General features: G+C 51.0%; 2 protein-coding genes across 2 annotated transcripts; both read right to left on the bottom strand.

Moving 5' to 3' along the window:
- Positions 1-5,308: 5,308 nt before the first annotated feature.
- Positions 5,309-5,869, bottom strand: LOC119375895 (rho-related GTP-binding protein RhoC-like). The gene has a single exon (XM_037645926.1). It carries the CDS (start codon positions 5,867-5,869, stop codon positions 5,309-5,311), a length of 561 nt encoding a protein of 186 aa, XP_037501854.1.
- An 8,569-nt stretch (positions 5,870-14,438) lies between these two features.
- LOC119375894 (ras-like GTP-binding protein Rho1) lies at positions 14,439-14,948 on the bottom strand. The gene has a single exon (XM_037645925.1). It carries the CDS (start codon positions 14,946-14,948, stop codon positions 14,439-14,441), a length of 510 nt encoding a protein of 169 aa, XP_037501853.1.
- Between the last annotated feature and the right edge of the window lie 5,051 nt (positions 14,949-19,999).

Below are 19,999 nucleotides of genomic sequence, written 5' to 3'. Positions count from 1 at the left end.
ACAGACCAAGTGGTCACAGTGACCTCGGGATAATAGAAAGTGAACATTTGGCACTGAAGTACCTGTGGTTGTTACCTACGCGATATATGTTATTCAGACAACTTGTAACCAGTTTCTTGTCGCGAAACGAGGGTAGGTGTATGCGGGAAGAACAATAGGTGAATCCAAGCACGCCCACGGTCAGTACCCAGTGGCACATAGCGGGATATTTCCGCTACCACATTATAACCGCACTAGCTATCGTAGCCTCTAACCTCGTGGGCAGAAGGTGCGTTAGAAGTTTGAAGTGAACTAAGCATCAACTGGGAGCGGTTCAGTCGGCGGGGGGCTCCGAGTTAGCAGAGTCAGAGGGAACAATAAGAGGCGAATATTCTGGCATTCAAGCATACTAATCACGGCATCTGGCTGGCCACGAACAGCGACATAATTATCCGAAAGCGTAGAAAAGAAAAAAATCCCAACAGGAAGTCCATTCTTTTCTCTCTCTCCACTCCTGCGTCATTTACATCGTTCATGAGTGCGGGAAAGTTACGCTGACGTCCTTATTCATTAAGTTCCATTGTGAGAGGAGCACACACGCCCAAAGAACGCACGCGCAGTTGCTCTGTTTCTCTGTCGTCTGCTAACGCTCGCGGAGGTGCAAGTCCGAGATGGAGCACCTATCTTCATTCTTGTATAACAGAAGCGCAAAATGGACAAGAAAGTGCACCACACGAGCGCTTACTCACAACTGGAAACTTATACAAGAATGAATCAGTACCAAATAGCTCGCCTTTCTGTTTTGCTTCAGCACCTATCTTGACATCTTTAGGGTTCCGTATATCGAAGGCAGAAAGTCTACACTGGCGCAGAAACAAAACAAAAAAAAAAAAACAAGGGGCGCTCACTGAGGGTCTATGTCGCAGACTGGAAACGTAGCTAGAGAGCCGAGTGTGACCACCAGATTTATTTCGCGGCCCCATTTTGGAGAACATCCTCTACATCCGTGTGTGTGTGATTCCAAACCTCAACGATACAAGGCCAGAAAACGATGCCTGATAAGTTTGTATGTAACCTGGTTGAAACGTCGTAGGCAGTATATTTGTTGAACAGAAGAATTTGGATTTAAGGGGTCTTTTGTAAAGGTCCATTTCATTTTTAGACCCACCCACCTTCTCATCAAGTACCGGTGGAGTCTGAGCCAATAATGAAAATAAAAGGAAATATAATGAGTCATTACAAAACATGATCCCGGATCCCAACCACGCTATTCGCACAAGTCGCAAGCAAACTGAGCGCCAGAGCAAGGACTAGCATCTATGGTTGAATGCACCTTGAAGCAAAGCGAAGAAACGAGGAACTCAACAAAAGACAGCGATAACGAGACAAGCGCTACTGTGGTCGTCTGTTACTGTCATGGTCTCTTCGCACTGCTTGAAGGTATGATCAAGCAGAACCGATTCGCCCAAGCCAAGCTGTTGCTACAGGAGATCCACACGGTGTCTCGAAAAACCCATGTACGCATTATGACTGAAACTGCTAGCTTTCCTGCGACTAACTCGTGGGTCGAAATTCGCGTGCCGGCAGACATGCAATACTGCAGATACTGGTGTGGCATGAGCGAAATGGGCCCCATCCGGCTCATCCTCGAGAAACTTGCGTCGTCGCTGCAAAGGAGACCGCGTGGAGGGGGGGGGACAGATCATTGTCAGCGACAAGGAGCGGCCCAATTTATGACACGCTATAGTGTGAGAGACGCGGCAGCGAGGCACACAACGACCCGACCCGCGGCGCGCACGCCGCCGGCTGTCTTGGGCGCGCGAGGACCGAAACGATGACGAGCGCCCCGGGTCCGGCCGGCCCCTCCCCCGGGGGCCGAAGAGGGGCACAGGGGGGGGGGGGAGAAAGCCAGGGTGCCACGGGTGGGGGGGCTAAGTGGGGGTCGCCGACGGCGCAGCCAACCGCGCGCGAAAAAAGAAGCGCGCTTGTTTATGCGGCCACGCGCGTCTGGCGGCGCGAAACGGCGCGGCCTGGAAACAGATCAATAGCAAGCGGCGGCCCGCCGCGCAAAGTGGCCCGCCGAGATAGCTGCTGCTGCTGCTGCCGCTCGAGAAGTGCGAGTCAGTGTGCTGCGGGCTCTGCTGGGCTCGCGAGCGAGACACACGGCGTTGGGCTGGCCGGGGGATTGCAGTGGACTCCGCACACGAGCGGCCCGCCACCGGGGCGACAAACGCCGCCCTTCTCCTCGCCAAGAGGCGGCTGCACAAAACCCGCGCCAGCCGCCGCCAGAGAGAGAGGGCGAACACAGAATAAAGGTCCAGAGGAAGGCAGAAGGGATTTACGTAGGGGAAAAGGAAAGGTCCGATCAATACGCTCCGCGGGCCCTCCTTTTTCACAGGGACGACTGCTCAAGAGTTCTGACTCTTTTTTTTTTTTTTTAAGCACACCCTCCTCCCTATCTACAAAGGAAAAAAAGGAGTAGAGGAAAGGAAGTATAGAAAGTACAGAAGCACGCCCGAGAGCGAACACCGTTGCCGCTACATGGTGTTCCCTGGGGAAGCAGGGACAGGCGGAGTGAGTGCACTGATGGAGTTCGTTATACAGACCGTGTTTCGTTACATAAAAAGAAAACAAAATGAAAGACCTTGCGTGCGGCATGGTCTGAGTTATGTACCTGCTCCAGGAGCCTGGCTCGCTGAAAAAGAGGCGAAAAGAAAGCGAGGAATACGGAGAACATCTCAGAATGTGAAAAGGAATAAGAGGAACCAAGGAACCGAGAGCTCAAAAGATGGAATAGTATTAACGAGAATGAGAGAGCCAGAGGAAACGAATGAGTTTCGCATGCATTTGCAGGCCGACTCTTGAATATGAAACTGTATTTTTAGCTATACTTTTTCATCTGTTGCCGAGTGGTTAAATTAAAGCGGCAAGGCGCAAGACAGTAAAATAAGCAAAATACCATGAAGTAGAAAATATTCTTCAACTCGGGGCCGTTTACTATCTCGTAACATAAACTTATATTACATGCGACATCAGTTCGGCTAAGTGCTGATATGACGCTCAAATAAAGTCTCATCAAAAATGTCCGTCTATTATTGACTTTCTTGGAGAGGGTCATCTTTGTTGAATGATAAAACACCGATATTCCTCTTTGCACTATTTCAAGGCTATCATACCCATCAAGGATGTCAACTGTATCGTACTCATATAATGGCGATGGATGTCTAATACGCTTTTTGTACCCATAATCGTTACGTGAGCGTATCTGTCAAGCGAAAATGCGCTCCCCGCAAGTAACGATAGCGCATCCACAGTGTGAAAGAGGCCTAACGATTTGCGTTTTCTAAAGCAGCACGGACTTCTGGTTTATCTGGCAAGCTCCGACATCGTACGCAGAGCGTTCCAAAGGCCTATCTTCCCTCGCGCTATGATAATAATAATATCTGGGGTTTAACGTCCCAAAACCACGATATGATTATGAGAGACGCCGTAGTGGAGGGCTCCGGAAATTTCGACCACCTGGGGTTCTTTAACGTGCACCTAAAGCTAAGTACACGGGCCTCAAACATTTTCGCCTCCATCGAAAATGCAACCGCCGCGGCCGGGATTCGATCCCGCGACCTTCGGGTCAGCAGTCGAGCGCCATAACCACTAGACCACCGTGGCGGGGCCGCGCTATGATGATGGGCACTTGGTGTAGAAGTGGAGCACTTCCGGTCTCCACGCCACCGGGATGTTCTCCAAGGAATCCGGGCAGTCGTTGCTGAAGCACATGAGGATCACGTCTGTGCCCGTGCGCGACAACCACCGTAACCGGTCCTCTAGCCACTTGGCGAGTTTCGGCATCGCGCGCAGAGCGTTCCTAAGGGCCTTCTTGCTCCCCGCAACGATGGGCACGTTGGGGCAGAAGTGGCGCACTTGCGACCTCCCCGACGCCGGCGCGATGTTCTCCAAGGAGTCCGGAGAGTCGATGCTGAAGCACATGAGGATCACGTCTGTGCCCGTGCGCGACAACGACCGTAACCGCTCCTCTAGCCACTTCTCCTTGGCGAGTGCCGGTATCGTGCGCAGAGCGTTCCAAAGGCCCTTCTTGCTCCCCGCTATGATGATGGGCACGTTGGGGCAGAAGTGGCGCACTTGCGGCCTCCCCGACGCCGGCGCGATGTTCTCCAAGGAGTGCGGAGACCGTAACCGGTCCTGTAGCCACTTCTTGGAGAGTTCCGGCATCGTGCGCAGAGCCTTCCGAAGGCCCTCCTTGCTCCCCGCTATGAGTATGGGGACGATGGGGCAGACGTGGCGCACTTGAGGCCTCCCCGTCGCCGGCGCGATGGTCTCCAAGGAGTCCGGAGAGTCGATGCTGAAGCACATGGGTCACGTCGGTGCCCGTGTGCGACGACCGTAACCGGTCCTCTAGCCGCTTCTCCTTGGCGAGTTCCTGCATCGTGCGCAGAGCGTTCCAAAGGCCTCCTTTCTCCCCGCTATGATGGCACGTTGGAGCAGAAGTGGCGTACTTGCGACCTCCCCGACGCCGGCGTGATGTTCTCCAAGGAGTCCGGAGAGTCGATGCTGAAGCACATGAGGATGAAGTCTGTGCCCGTGCACGACAAACGACCGTAACCGGTCCTCTAGCCACTTCTCCTTGGCGAGTGCCGGCATCGTGCGCAGAGCGTTTCGAAGGCCCTTCTTGCTCCCCGCTATGATGATGGGCACGTTGGGGCAGAAGTGGCGCACTTGCGACCTCCCTAACGCCGGCGCGATGTTCTCCAAGAAGTCCAGAGAGTTGATGCTGAAGCACATGAGGATCACGCCTGTGGCCGTGCGCGATAACGACCGAAACCGGTCCTCTAGCCACTTGGAGAGTTTCGGCATCGTGCGCAGAGCGTTCCTAAGGGCCTTCTTGCTCCCCGCAATGATGGGCACGTTGGGGCAGAAGTGGCGCACTTGCGACCTCCCCAACGCCGGCGCGATGTTCTCCAAGGAGTCCGGAGAGTCGATGCTGAAGCACATGAGGATCACGTCTGTGCCCGTGCGCGACAACCACCGTAACCGGTCCTCTAGCCACTTGGCGAGTTTCGGCATCGTGCGCAGAGCGTTCCTAAGGGCCTTCCTGCTCCTCGAAATGATGGGCACGTTGGGGCAGAAGTGGCGCACTTGCCACCTCCCGTCGCCGGCGCGATGTTCTCCAGGGAGTCCGGAGAGTCGATGCTGAAGCACATGAGGATCACGTCTGTGCCCGTGCGCGACAACGACCGTAACCGGTCCTCTAGCAACTTCTTCGCGCATTCCGGCATCGTGCGCAGAGCGTTCCAAAGGCCCTTCTTGCTCCCCACTATGATGATGGGCACGTTGGGGCACAAGTGGCGCACTTGCGGCCTCCCGACGGCGGCGCGATGTTCTCCAAGGAGTGCGGAGACCGTAACCGGTCCTCCAGCCACTTCTCCTTGGCGAGTGCCGGCATCGTGCGCAGAGCGTTTCGAAGGCCCTTCTTGCTCCCCGCTATGATGATGGGCACGTTGGGGCAGAAGTGGCGGACTTGCGACCTCCCCGACGCCGGCGCGATGTTCTCCAAGGAGTCCGGAGAGTCGATGCTGAAGCACATGAGGATCACGTCTGTGCCCGTGCGCGACAACGACCGTAACCGGTCCTCTAGCAACTTCTTCGCGCATTCTGGCATCGTGCGCAGAGCGTTCCGAAGGCCCTTCTTGCTCCCCGCTATGATGATGGGCACGTTGGGGCAGAAGTGGCGCACTTGAGGCCTCCCCGTCGCCGGCGCGATGATCTCCAAGGAGTCCGGAGAGTCGATGCTGAAGCAAGTGAGGATCACGTCTGTGCCCGTGCGTGCCAACGACTGAACCGGTCTTCTAGCCACCTCCTTGGCGACTTTCGGCATCGTGCGCAGAGCGTTCCAAAGGCCCTTCTTGCTCGCAGCTAGGATGGGCACGTTGGAGCAGAAGTGGCGTACTTGCGATCCCCGACGCCGGCGTGATGTTCTCGAATGAGTCCGGAGAGTCGATGCTGAAGCACATGAGGATCACGCCTGTGCCGTGCGCGACAACGACGAAACCGGTCCTCTATAGCCACTTCTTGGCGAGTGCCGGCATCGTGCGCAGAGCGTTCCGAAGGCCCTTCTTGCTCCCCGCTATGATGATGGGCACGTTGGGGCAGAAGTGGCGCACATGCGGCTCCCCGACGCCGGCGCGATGTTCTCCAAGGAGTCCGGAGAGTCGATGCTGAAGCGCACAAGGATCACGTCTGGGTGCGGCAGTGGTCGCAACCGGCCGTAGTTCTGCCCCGCTCTTCCCCGCAAAGCCAGTTATACCTGGAACTCGACGCCGGTGGCGTGTTCTCGAATAACGTAGGCACACAGGCCACCGGAAGCGAGCGAGCACCGCTTCAGACTATCAGAAAGCATGTCTTGTCGCCCTCACGTCTACAACTACCACTTGGGTTTTGCTCTGATAGCCACAATATGTGCTATTCCGTGCGAGTCAACGTAGGCTTCTTCGCTGGGCGCTCTTCTTCTTCTTCTCGTTCTTCTGAGAAGCCTTGAAACCTTATTCCAAACAGGATTAGCAAGCCTATGCTTCACATAAACGCTTGAGCATAACGTACCGTAGTGGCCTTTCGGCTATGAAAAACGGCATTATGTGGGCTACGGATCTACTTTTACCAAGAGTGATTGTAAAATGGAGAGAAAGAAGGGCGCATTGGTGTGAATTCATAGTGCTTACGGTGGAGCCACAATACGAAGACAACGACGTTACAGAGGGAATCATCCATAGGCTACAATACTTCTTGGCCAATCCCCCAGAGTGGGTAAGTGCCAAGCTTGGTAGGCTACAAACAAACGACAACAATATGCTTGCATAGATATTTCCATTCTACACATATATCCTAGGAAAGTTTGTTGTGTTGTGATTGTATACACCAGTTTCGGTTTCCCAATTGTTCTGTAAGAATGCCAGGGGGCGCCGCTCTGGCATCATGTTCAACAGGCGACGTGTAATAAAACGCAGTGTGTGAAGAGTACTCGTTGAATGCGGACGTTTCTTATTCTTGGCGCTTCGCGTCAAAACCGCGTGTTCGTGGCTGGTCGGCGTCCGCCGCGTCGGTCACCGCCGGTCTTCCTCCACTGCTGCTGCGCCAGGACTACCAGCCGCAACACAGCAGTTTCCTTTATCAACACAGGCAGAGAGATGTTTACTCAGCGGCGGGGGTATTTTTAGTTGTATCAGGGCAGTTTTCGCGATATCAGAACAAATATTCAGAAGATATTAAATCAGCTTGCTTTTTAATACTATACCCGAAAATTTAATTCCTGCAGCGGAGGCATAAGCGCCATCAGTGAATGAAAACGAAACGTACCATCCTCACTGATAAGTTAAGCAAGACATGCGCTGTTCTAAAAATTAGTTTTTTTTTTTATTACGTGAAGTTTAAGTACTACAGGGTCTGGTACAAATAATATCATTACCAAGTGAAAATGACCAAAAAAAGGTAATATGTGAAGCAAGAGTAATAACCAAGTCGAAGAAATGGTATATTCGAGAGAAAAAAAAAGAACATGATTCCGCTTTCACAGGAATCGTTCATAGCACGAAAGCAAAAAAGCGCCTCCGTAGAAATAGTTGCAGCTGTGCTGGACGGGAGGAAATACAATTCACGCAGTGTGTATTGCTGTGGGCCGGTATGACAGCCTTCTACGCGGATGCACCCATACTGAGATCCACTGGCACATCTCCGTCTAGCATTTCGATCCGACTCCATAGTGTCATTGAGAACCAGGTAAGTTGCGTCGCGCTCAGGTTCATGAATGAGAGAGGAGCAGTTCGTAGAGTGCGCCTAGAACGCGTGGCCTCGCTGAACCGACGCAGTCATGAAGACTTCTGTGCGAGTGACATGGGCCGTTTTAAGCTCTCTATGGCGCTTACTGCAATCACTGTTGCGAAGTACCCACTACGCCACAATTCACCATTTTGCGAAGTGCGCGAAGTGCCCACGATGCGTCCATTTATTGTTTTCTTTTTCAGGTTACTGTTTGTTTTAGCATCCTAATAAACGCTCACATTACCTTGGTAGCAGACGGCCAGCGAAAACAGTATACCATACATACTGACGATTCAAACGTGTGGCAAACCAATTACGGCACGAAATTCAGTAAGATGAATGCAGTGCTCACGGATTGAAACGCACTTAGGGCTAAGTAATTCAAGCACCGTCGTTTCCACCGTCCTCATTTGTGTCATAACGGCGTAATTTTGACTGAAACACTTACGTCGGAGACTTTAGCGGCTACGATTCGTAGCGACATGACGCGTTTATCTCGTGCGATTGCGCATACTAGTCGTTATACTGAGTGTTTTGATGTAGCGCTTCAATCCGTGAGCATTGTACATGCCTAAAGCACCTACACGCAACGAACAAACGCAACACACCACGCACAAACACGAATCAAATACCACATCAAACGACGTCAAGTTATTTTTTTTTCAGCGCATATGAATGCGTTAGCAAATTTTGCGTAAATTTCACGGCAGTTTTTCTTAGAATGCTGCAAACGCGCGAGGAATGTTCGCGTATCAAGAAGCGCCTGGTCTCGACAGTCCGGAGTACATGGCGACCCGCGGCGAGCACCTGAAAGTTTTACGAATGGCGAATTCCTCGGGCTAACAGCATTCCCTTAAAAAAGAAACAGACTACACGGAACATATATATGTGACGGTTTTGTGCTATATATAGTTTCGCAGCTTTCACTTCGCGGCGTGCAGCTCTACCGGCAGCTTTCCATTTAAAAATAAAATGAAATGCTGCGAACAGGCGAAGTGAATCTGTTAAAGCTTCAGAACATACCAAATTTACGCAGGCTACCCCACATAAAAGGAGAAGATTCTCCAGGCTACATTACCGGGCAGGAGTGGGATGGGGAGTACTAAGGTAAGCAGCAGCACAGGTTAAAACCGATATAAGTTGTATGTTAGCTGCTTTCTGCTATATGTCTCAAGCTTTCCTCCTGCATACACCTTTGTACAGTACATGTGTACATTAATCAAAGATAAATTATCTTTGCACGTAACAGGCTCTTTTAACCACCAGACTTCTTCTAGCGACTGTGCCCTTTTTCGAGCTTCAAGAACTCGTCTGAACAAATTGGCTAACAGCAGGTAGCCATTCTTTTCACTTGAAGGAAGAATCGGTTCATATTACCGCTCTTCGTTGCAGATTTACGGCGCCCTAATTTTAGTGAACTTATCCCATTTAGTTTAAAAGTGCAGTTTTAGAGTGGATGAATGAGGAACCTGGTGCGTGCGCGAGGTGAACCTTTCGTCTAACACAGGACAATTAATTTAAACCGCTCGGGCGGTTACCAAATGAGAACGTAGCTTGGGATGCATTTCAATGGGGACACCCTGAACTACACGCGTCCTCGTTTTAACGCGGCAAACACAAATGCCCTGTTTCAGCTGTGGTACACGGCGCATTGACTTCAACGCGGTGTGGCCATACACGTGGCGGCGCCGTGCCCAAAATAGGCGGGAAAGGCGTTTCGTGCAGAGTGCCGTTTTACATTTACAACTACTCGAACCGCGCTCTCTTGATCGAGGCCGACGCGAGCCCTCCCGAGAGCAATTCGCGAACGCTTAAGCGGGCTCGTCTCCTACCACTGGGGTTCGCCGTAGATGTTGAACGCAGGACAGCCGCGAGTCCATCCTTATTAAATCGCACGCAGTATACACAAGAAGTATGGAGAACAAAGGGAGCACTGGACACAAGCTCATCAGCTCCATTAATTCCGCGTCTTTATGATGAGTTACTAATGACGTACGAACGCCAACTCACCAAATGGTTTACATCGCGTGGATCAACGTGAACCACGCTGACGTAAGATGTACGGACTATACATGACAGGGGAATGCGCAGGCTTCCTTTCAAGGTTTTCGGAGGAAGCTTCTAGGGATCACGCATGAGCGCGAAAGACAGCGCAATGGACACGCAAAAGGAGAAGATTGTATGACCTGTTAGGAAGACCGGCCTGCGTGGTCGTGAAGGGGTCTCGGGCCGGTGGGGCACCAGTCGACTGCGAACAAGAAAGAACGTTATAGAGAGCGAAGAAACGTGATGTATTTTAGACGCTGAGAATATTATCCAGAAAGCGCTAGAACGTCGCTCTCGTATGTATGACCCGAAGTATTCACGCAGTTCACTTCAACTCCCACCGCCTTCATTGATGTCAATACAGTTACTGTATATGCTACCTAAAGGTGGCATATACAGTAAGTCTAGATGTCAGTATAGGTAAAGGAATCCAGAAGACTCACGCGGTTCGTACGACGGTTGGCGACCTGGCTACGATCAAGCGCGGCTCGGCGAAATGTTTTGGCTACGTGTGTAGGTATACGCGTATGGGGCGCGCCTTGTCGATCCTCATCGCATGGATTTCGTTTTGTTCGCGTTGCTGCTGCCAAAACGAGGCAAGGAGGAAACTGTCGCCCTCCCTGACTTTAACCATATAATCAAAAGCGAATGCAGATAAATGTTTCGTTCTCGGGAAGTAAACGAGCACACTGCAGTCCAAGCAGGATTAGGCAGCATACAGGCTAAGCCGCATCAAGGTTAAGAGGACGAAGCTACTTTTTTGTGGCGTTACTGTGGACAGGTTCACTTCTGTGAAGGGATCACAGGTTGGATGACCGAGATGCCATGCGCTAGCAAAACGGTATTTCGTACTGCTGACAGGTGCGCGCGGGTCGCTACGCAGCGGAGTATTGAGAGCTCCCTTTTTTCTTTTTTACTAGAAGGGCGTGTGGTTTCAAAATCGAAAGAAACTGACGTCAAAATCATCTAAGTACTGGCTGCTTCTGGCGATTCGTCCCAACAATTTCTGCTTTCTCTGAATCCGGCGTTCGAGATATTTAGCCATTGCTATCCGCAGTCAAGTATCTTCCTAATGCCGACAAGAACGAAAACTCACGCAAGCAACTCTAAATTAACATTCAACAAACACTTAAAAATCACCGCCCTTACATGTGGCGATGGTTCACCGGCGAAGCCGAAAGGGGCGGCACCGGTGCTTATCAATAGGTTTATCACGGAGGCATTTCAAGGTGGATAACCAGCGAAGCTGCGTAGCACACGACACAAACGTGACACTGAATTTTGATTAAAGTACAGAAATGCACAGAATTTTCATGAAAGGTATGCAGGAACTCCCTTTTGAATGTATCGCATTCTTTTTTTTTTTTTAGTTTTCTATTTGAGCAGCATGCGTCTTTTTGCCGCCGCATGCGTCGTCTTGTCTGGCTTGCCGCATGTGCTTGGCGTTTCATGCACTATCTTGAGGAGCCATTTGAGAAGCATGCGTATTATGTCTCATTCTCCGTTTCGCGACACTTTAATGGACTTGCGGTTAGTATAGCGGAGTTTGCCCAATTTCTGCGGCGCATGCGTTTTTGCCCGCAAACTTCGCTTTTAATGGCGCAGTGGCGGGTAGTGGGGCTTGTCCAATCACTGCGGCACATGCCTACACTATGGACAACGTGTCAACGGACACCCGTTCTGCCTCGGCGTATACAGCTTCGCTCTAACATAAGTATGCCACTTTCATAAACGTTGTGAAGGTTGATTTACACCGTTTAACAGACAGCGGCGGTCATTCAGTCTGTCCCTTGGCTTGCCAACTTGGATACTTCATATACACCGTACTATGCGAAAATGTGCTGCTTACACGAGTGCTGTACAAGAACGCCTTTCTCGTCGCACAACTTAGTTCGACGCGCACGAAATCGTGATAAAGCACCCCAGCACGCCGTTTCGCACGATCTCAAAACAAGGCGCGTCAAACGGGGTAAAAAAAAAAAAAGAGCAGCTTCCGTGCGGCGTTTGCTGCTACTCACGGTTGACGTATAGTATACCGAATAAGAAGGAAAAAAAAAACAGGGTGGTAACGACAATACCCCCATGGACGACAGGATCCACAGACAGTGGCGGTGCGGTATACGGTCCTTTTCTCGAAGCACCGCGGCCCTGATCGGTTTGCGTTCTACCGGTCACTACAGTACCGTATTTTTTATCGGGCAAACAGAAAAATGGAGAAGGGGAAAAAAACTTTCCTTCCTCTTTGAACCGGAGGGCATTCTGCAATGCCGGAAGTCTCGTGTCCGAAGGTGTTTCGATCTGCACTGGCAAGAAACGTATCTTGCAACAAGACCTCGCGTCGCCAGCAAATACGACTGACAGAAGATTGACAGAGAATTGGTTTAATCATTTCGAAATGCGGAGCACTTTAGGGGCCCAGGCTGGCGTCTCATGTTTCCTGTCATCTCCTGTGATCTGATGTGGTCGCTTGGCGTCACGCAGGCAAACCATGATAGGATAGCCATGTATCATAGCTGCGTATAGTATATATAGCAAGGGGTGGGAAAGGGAAGTAGGATGAGAAGAGATGTGGGGTCAGTAGGAGGGAGGAGGGCGGAGAGTGCACCACTGCATCACAAGTGAACGTTTCCTTTCCCCATGGACGCCGAGCAGGCTACACGTCTGGAACGCCAGCGCGCGCTTGCCCGTGAACGTAAGCGTCGCCTGAGGGCAGGCGAACCACTGCTATGCACTTTCTACAGCTTTCACGTCGAGTGCAACTGCATACATTTTTTTTCTCTCGAAAACACACATACACACACAGTTTTTTTTTTCTTCAAAAGTGGCGGATTTGAATCGTGATGCGACAGTACCGCGAACTTTACTAGACAGACACACCAGAAGAAGCGCTACTGCATTTTTTTTTCTTCGCGATAGTACCAGATGAGTTGAGCCGAAAAAAGTAAAAGCAATTGACTGGTTGATGCCACTTATCACGCGAGCAAACGTTGCATTTTTTTTTTTCTTTTTGAAAAGCGGTAACAAGGAACGATAATCTACATATCTCGGATTATGCATTGTCCCTGCGACAGGAGAACGAGGGCGAAGTGCACTCCGTCAAGATCCACTCTGCCTAATGAGAGCGAGCCGCGCCCACGCGGCGTCGGCGTGCGTCTGCCACCGTGGAGCAGGTGTCGAAAGTTGGGCACCGTTTCGCGTGTCACAGTAATGACATTTGACGGTGGCGGCAACGGTGTCGAGCTGTCGCTGAGGCGCCGTATCTGGCTGTAGTCACCGGTGTTACTCCCACTTGTTCATTTCCTCCTCAATGCACGCGTCATCACTTCATTGCAAAACACAGCCGCTAGGTAGGCTGCAAAATCATTCGCACTCTTCTCTACTAACCTTCAGTGTTTACTCTAGAAAGTGGTAGGGTTAACTGAATTCCGCAGTGGTGCGCCTGTAAATCACTCCATTTCTTTACGGTAAGCTATGCCAATGTAAGACTCACAACGCTACAAAAAAAAAAAAAAAGGGACGGGCTAACACCAACGAACACTAAGGCGTACTTGCAACAAAATGAAAAAGAAACGAAACGAATAATTAAGGAAAACGCGAAACAACAACACGGAGGCTGTACGCACATATGCAAGCCCCTGACACTTCGAACACATTGCCGTGTCGATAAACAAGTATTTATACCTTTCTTGCGGCCACAAGTCGTGAGCAAGGTATACTTTTCCAAGCGCAGTGACTGATTTTTCAGCGCCATCAGTTTCTACTTCATAGCTAAGATCATTTGCTGCAGCTTTGCTACGCATAAGGCGAGCAGACAGTCCGACAAAAAAAAAAAAAAAAAGAAAAACGCGCACATCTAACGCGATGCTGGAGTACGACTTTATCTGCACATATAGGGTGCAGAGCGCGTTGACATGTAGTTGATAGGTGCGCTCAAAAAAACGACGAAGACAGTGCAGCGAGAACAACTCCACGTCCCCTTAATGGCTTCTCACTGGGGACGGGAAGAGGTTTATTCTAGAGCGCAGAATGCGCTTAGTCTTCGCGCTCTTGGCCAACAAGACGGTCACCGCTACAGTCTACCTCGCGCACGACGTTCTTGACCTGCGCCGAACATTCCAGGTGATCCGGAGGCTTCGAGCTTCGGCATGGGCGCTCTTCCTGAGGTGCACAGGCTCCTTCACCGTAAGGGAAGGATCCGGTAGCTCGTTCGGGACGTCGGGAAGGTCCTTCTTCGACAGTGGCCGCTACCGGTCGTAACCCTCCTGCCTTTTGCTTTGCCTTGGTGAGTCCTGTAGCGGGCGCGGGTCGTTGCGCTGGTCCCCTTTGTTCCCCGCAGAGATGTTGAGCACGCCGGAGCTGAAGTATCGCAGCTCTGGCCTCCCCGACTCCGAGGTGTTCTCCAGGGAGTCGGGCGACTCGACGTTGAAGCAGATGAGGACGATGTCGGCAGTCCGGCCGCAACCGCTCATTGCCCTCCTTCCTCATCCGCTTGGTCTTCGTCGGCTTTTTAGCAAGCACGTCTGCTGGCGCAGATCTTACTTGTTCACTGCAACGATTTCGGCCGCGCCGGAGAGCAAGTGGAGCAGTTATGGCCTCTCCCACACCAGCTTCTTCTCGTAGGAGTCGGGGGAGTCGATGTTGAAGCAGGTGACGACGACTTCGGTGCGTCGGCCGCAACCGGTCATAGTCCACCTGCCTCTTGCGCTTCTGCCACGTCGGTTCTGCAGCGTGCGCGGCTCGTTGCGCAGATCCTTTTTGTTCCCCGCGGCGTTGAAACCGATGGTGCAGAAGTATCGCCGCATTGGTCCCCCCGACTCCAGGTCGTTCTCCGAGAGTCGGGAGGCGATGCTGAGGCAAATGAAGACGGCATCGATGCCCGGGTTCGAAGACGCCCGCAACCGTTCGTGGTCTGGCTGTCTCGCTGTCCTCACAATGCCAGCTCCACTTGTTTCCCCGTCTACCTCCGTGTCGGCGACGTCGTTCACGGAGGCAGCAGGTGGACGGGTCTCTGGAAACGTGACCTTGGCGGAGACGATCAGGAGACACGTCTTCCGCGGGCGCTGTTCTTCTTCTTCTACTTCTTCTTCACGCACCATCTTACAACCTTGTTCCAGAAGCAATATGCAAGCGTAGCATATATTGTTCTCACTGAACAGAAGATGTCGCGTCTCAAGGCAACTCCTTGCCTAATAACAGTGAATCTACGTTAACTGATAATATTTAACATGACAGCAAGATTGCAGAGTTAGAGTGGACAATTCATAGCTGCAAGATGAGAACAAAGAAGTTCTCGAGCGAGAGCAGAGGCGCCATTTTCGAAAGTGATATTTTTCTTACTCACGGCACCGCGTACTTTATCGCGCATGTGATCTCGTTCGCACGCGCATCGGTGTTACGCAAGCGTGCCAAATATGGACGCTTGTCAGCACGCAGTTCATCGCGGATGGCGCCCGACAACCGCGTTACGCTCATGTTCGAGAAAATAATTATTTCATGAAACTGACACGCTCCTAAACACACTAAAAATATTACTGGTTAAATGTGCCCTCAATACTTCCAGTACTAAGGGGAAGTTATGCAAGTTCACACCTTGTGGGAATGCGTGAACGCGAAGCTTTCGTGACGCAACAAGTTGAAATTATGCATTCTGGCAAGAGACGCGATATCGATTTCAATACAGAACTCGCCTTTCTTCCACCACGGTAAACCTCCTAGAGCAAGTGGAAAACTTATCGCTTTATTTAGCAATGAAACATGCCGAATCACTACAGAGACGGCATGGTCGACCTGGTAAATAAACGCGCCACAGCGTCAAAGAACGAAGGGAGACGTGCAGCCAACTTAAGAGATGAACGCTTCGGTCAGCAGATGCTACGGTGAAAACTTGCGTTGACAGCGATGACAACGGTAAAGCTAGCTAATGTTTGCTTATTTATTTCTGCGTCTTTGGCCTACGTGGAAAACTAATACGCACGTGTGCTGTGCAGTCTGCAAGACGTGACAATCTCGAACAGCTATAGTTGGCACGATAGAAGTATACGGCGATTGCGATTGAAGAGAGAACAGGACTGCTGTGCTGAGACACCGAGGTTTCATCACTTCGTTGGACCGTATTTCCTTTTTTTTTTTTTTTAATGTGTGGTTCAAATCGTCGAGACAGTAATGCTCAGCATCACGATCAGAAAAGTTCGGGAGGATCACACGGAAATGTTTGCTTGAACTACTAAGGCTTTCTTGAAGGGAATGCGCTATGCAAAAGTGCATTCAGATATACTTATCGGCTGGTGTGCGGGCGGGCACGACGTCATGCCTCTTGGAAACGCGACGGAGCCTTCCAGTGATCATTTAGACGGAGGATTAATAAACGTTTATTGTGCGAAATATCAAGAAAGTTCTTTTTAGCGCTAAGTATGCGGCTCCCTCAGTCAACAGAGCCGAATGCCGCGGCCGGTGGCCAGTCCACCTGACTGTGGTGAACCTCCAGGGTCGGTGCCATTTGCATTGCCTCCGAGGTTTCTTCGATAGATTGTACAGTATGTTGTTCTTAAATTTTCGTAACTCTATTGCTTTATCTTAAGAATCTATCGCGCGGCGTGGCACACCAACACAATGTGTTGGGGATGTTTGGTACATCGCAGAAAAGGCGGACGTATAGGGAGCCCAAGCTGAAGTTTGGGGGCGACGTTCGCGCGGCTGAGCTATGCGTTACTGGGGGCAGACGCTGCCCGCGAAGGCGGTCGGATTTGCCAGCGGCGGCAAAGACACGTGCGTGCATGTGCTCCTCATTCGGCCCAAAGCACTGGTAGTCAGCAACAGTAACATTGTGACGCACCACAGATGCAGTCCGACAGCTCTGCGCGTGCGCGGAAGTGGGGGCGGCAGTGTTGTGGCCGCGGATGCCCCATTTGCGTTAAGAGCACTAGCGCTGCTCGACGTTGCTTTGGAAGCCTATAGATAGCTTGCACGTGATGTCATGGACGAAGCTTCTTAAGGTACTGGCACTCCACGATGGCAACTTTGATGACAAACAAGTTGCGTCAACGTGAAAACGACGTGGCAGGAACGTCCCTGTGCGGGAATATGGAAAGAACCTGCATGCGATGTTTTGATAACATTAATGTGACATTGCAAACGTCACGTCCCCACATGCTGGTGCTTCAACACGGCGGTTTCAGTGACGTCAGTGCAAGCCATCCACGGTGCACGCGCCTTCTGGTAGCGGTAAAGTCGCGAAACGCCGCTTTATCTCAAAGGCTTTCGTTCTGGCGATACCGGTTGTACCGGCCCAGAGCAAAACACTACCAAAACGCCCGGTAGCGGCTCGAAAGCCCACTGTGGCTTTGAGTGCCTTTTTTGAGACATATTTCGATTCACGGGCGACGAACGCTGAATCCCATCAAGATAATCCTCTCCGGGTTCACTGTTTTTTTCTAATATCACACTGTTTGGTGGGGGATCGGAACTTTCCTCTCCTCTGCCTTTGCGTTAAGCCAACAAAATTGCACGATTACCATGCTCCTATTCCCTAGTACTACAAGGGAAGCCCACACCGAACGAGCACACGACAAAACTGCGCGAGCACAAATTTTTTTCGAACGTACTTCTTGAATTAATGTTATCTATATGAAATATTGGCTCGAAGGTAATAACATATTGTATAAGTGCGCATGACAAAGCGACGAAGACACTTTATAGAGAAGCGCATCCTGCCTCCAACCGGCTTCTCATTCGAAACAGAAGACAGGATAGTCCGATTTGTCTGCATCTTCTTCTCGGCCTCTTCGCATGCAAGATGGCCATCGTTGCAGTCTCGAAAACATCGTGAAGCCTACCTTTGGTCTTGGTCACGGTGTAAGAACCACCGTGGTCTTGGTAGAGGATTCTGGGTTCAGCCTTCGGTATTGCGGCCTTCTGTCATCCGTCGCGTATTCCACCGCGCGCAATGGACACCTGCGACGTCTTGGAGTACTCGCGCGTTGGTTGTTCCGAAAGTCATTTCGATTCGCGACAAGAACGACGGGCGCGCTCCCTCAAAACTGGCGCCGCTGCCGCCATTCCAACTCCATGTGGTTATCCAGGGAGCCGGGGAGTCGATGCTAAAGCACATGAGCACATGAGGCACATAAAGCACGCCGGTGGCCAGGTACAACAGTGGCCGCAACCGACCGTAGTCCTCGCACTGCTTCCTCGCCTTGTCAGTTATGGCAGCGGATGCGGGCGCTTCGTCCCCAAAAACAAGGGGCGCGCTCCGGGAGAAATATGCAGCTGCAGCCTCTCCAACTCCATGTAGTTATCCAGTGAGTCGGGCGAGTCGATGGCGAACCGCATTTGGTTGATATATGTGTCTGGGCGTGACCGCGGCCACAATCGGACACAGTCTTCCTGCCAGTTCTATTTGGCCTTTGCCCCTTCTGTAGCATGCGCGGGTCCTTGCTCAGATCCTTCCTGTGCCCTGCAAAAAGTTCACTCTGGAGCACGGGTAGAGTAACGCTGGCCTCTTCGACTCCTGGTCGGTCCTCGGGAGTCGGGCGAGTCGGCAGTGCAGGAAATGGGGACGACGTTCGTGCCTGGGTATGGGGACGAATGAGACCATTCATAGCCTTTCTGCCCCACCGTATCCAACAATGCCAGTTCCGCTTGTTGGGAATCGAATCGACCTTGATGGCGGTGGCGTATTTCACGAAGGCAGTAGGTAGACAGGCCTCTAAAGATGTGACCTTGGCGGAGCCGATCAGAAGACACGTCTTTTGTTTTGTTTCGTCACCTAAAGGAAGCTGGCTCATAAGGCCACGAGGGGGATTGGCCACACTGTCGATAATAAAGGAAAATGTAAAATATTAAAGGGGTGGTGCCACCAAATCTGTGGCTTGCGCATTCTATGCTGTAAGCGTTTCCTATAGCTCCAGGAAGCATGATGCACGCACCAAGATTCATGTATTCTAGATATTAATTTAATATCGCCTTTTGATTTGGACAACTTTCGGTTTCGGTTTCTGGGTGCCGAGGTTGGGCAGTGACGTAGAAGTGTAGGAGGCGCGGTCACGTGACCACACAAGGCTGTGACGCACATAGCCAGGAAGCGATCGAAACTCGGCGAGTGACGTAGCAACTGATGCTTTGCCGGTACTTATAGTGGAGTGAATATATCTAGTTCACTACAGCCGGTACGTACGTTGCGGAAGTGGCGGAGGTCCGGAGGTCACTCACGTTACTACAGCAGATTTGGTGTGACGTCACTACAACTTTCGTTGCCCATCCTACAGATCTACGTCAGTGCTGGCGCGCTAGCAATGGGTTTCGATCGGGAGAATGGGCATTTAGGTACATTTTGGAAGTGAATTAAATATATTCTAAACGTTTGCTGTGTCCGACCCTTCGTGTGGTATGTCCTTGCATACAGAGGAAACCCACAACAGGCTTGTTATAGCCTCGAAATTTGATGGCACCACCCCTTTAAGATCAAAAAGAGAGAAGAATGAAACGCGATGTAAATAAGAAGTGAAAGAGGTAAGAAATTTAAAAAGCCGCAGGTTAAAGATTGAGAAAAAATTAAAAAGAAAAAAAGGAATTAAAAGTTGGTTTCAGTGGTCGCTTCCATGGGCGTTGTTGCTGTTCTACTTCTTCGCGCAACTTTTTACAGCCTTGGTCCACAAGAAATTGGCAACTGTACATTTGTCCCAGTGAATAATGGTTTTCACGTGCCTCATAAGAACAATGCAGTGCGTGCTACACGTTCATTTTGACCAACTGAGATTATTCAGCATGTTAACAAGAGAAAGCGCGAAAAAAGACGCAGACGAGCGAAGAAAATGACGAAACACGGGGTGTTCTGTGTCCGTTTCAGCGCCCGGTTTCGTCGTTTTCTTTGCATGTATGCGTCTTTTTTTTTTTTTTTTTCGCAGCGAGAAGACCATAGAGCGATGGAAGCCGAGAACGACGACTTTCCCGTATAGATGTATGGGTGGTGCGAACGCTCGGTGTCAGCGCGAGTTTCTGTCTCTGGAGTTTGAACATCCGTGTCGTATCTGTGACTGTCTGTGGTTTAACTCGAACCTCTCTGCGCCGAGAAGCAACCTAGAAACAACCTAGCGTCACCTAGCTAAAGCCTAGCAAGTTCAACAACCTAGAAGTAACCATGTTAGACTTC

The sequence above is a fragment of the Rhipicephalus sanguineus genome, unplaced genomic scaffold, assembly GCF_013339695.2.
Source record: "Rhipicephalus sanguineus isolate Rsan-2018 unplaced genomic scaffold, BIME_Rsan_1.4 Seq10034, whole genome shotgun sequence".
Taxonomy (NCBI): Eukaryota; Metazoa; Arthropoda; class Arachnida; order Ixodida; family Ixodidae; genus Rhipicephalus; species Rhipicephalus sanguineus.
This window is presented reverse-complemented; position numbering and strand designations above follow the sequence as displayed.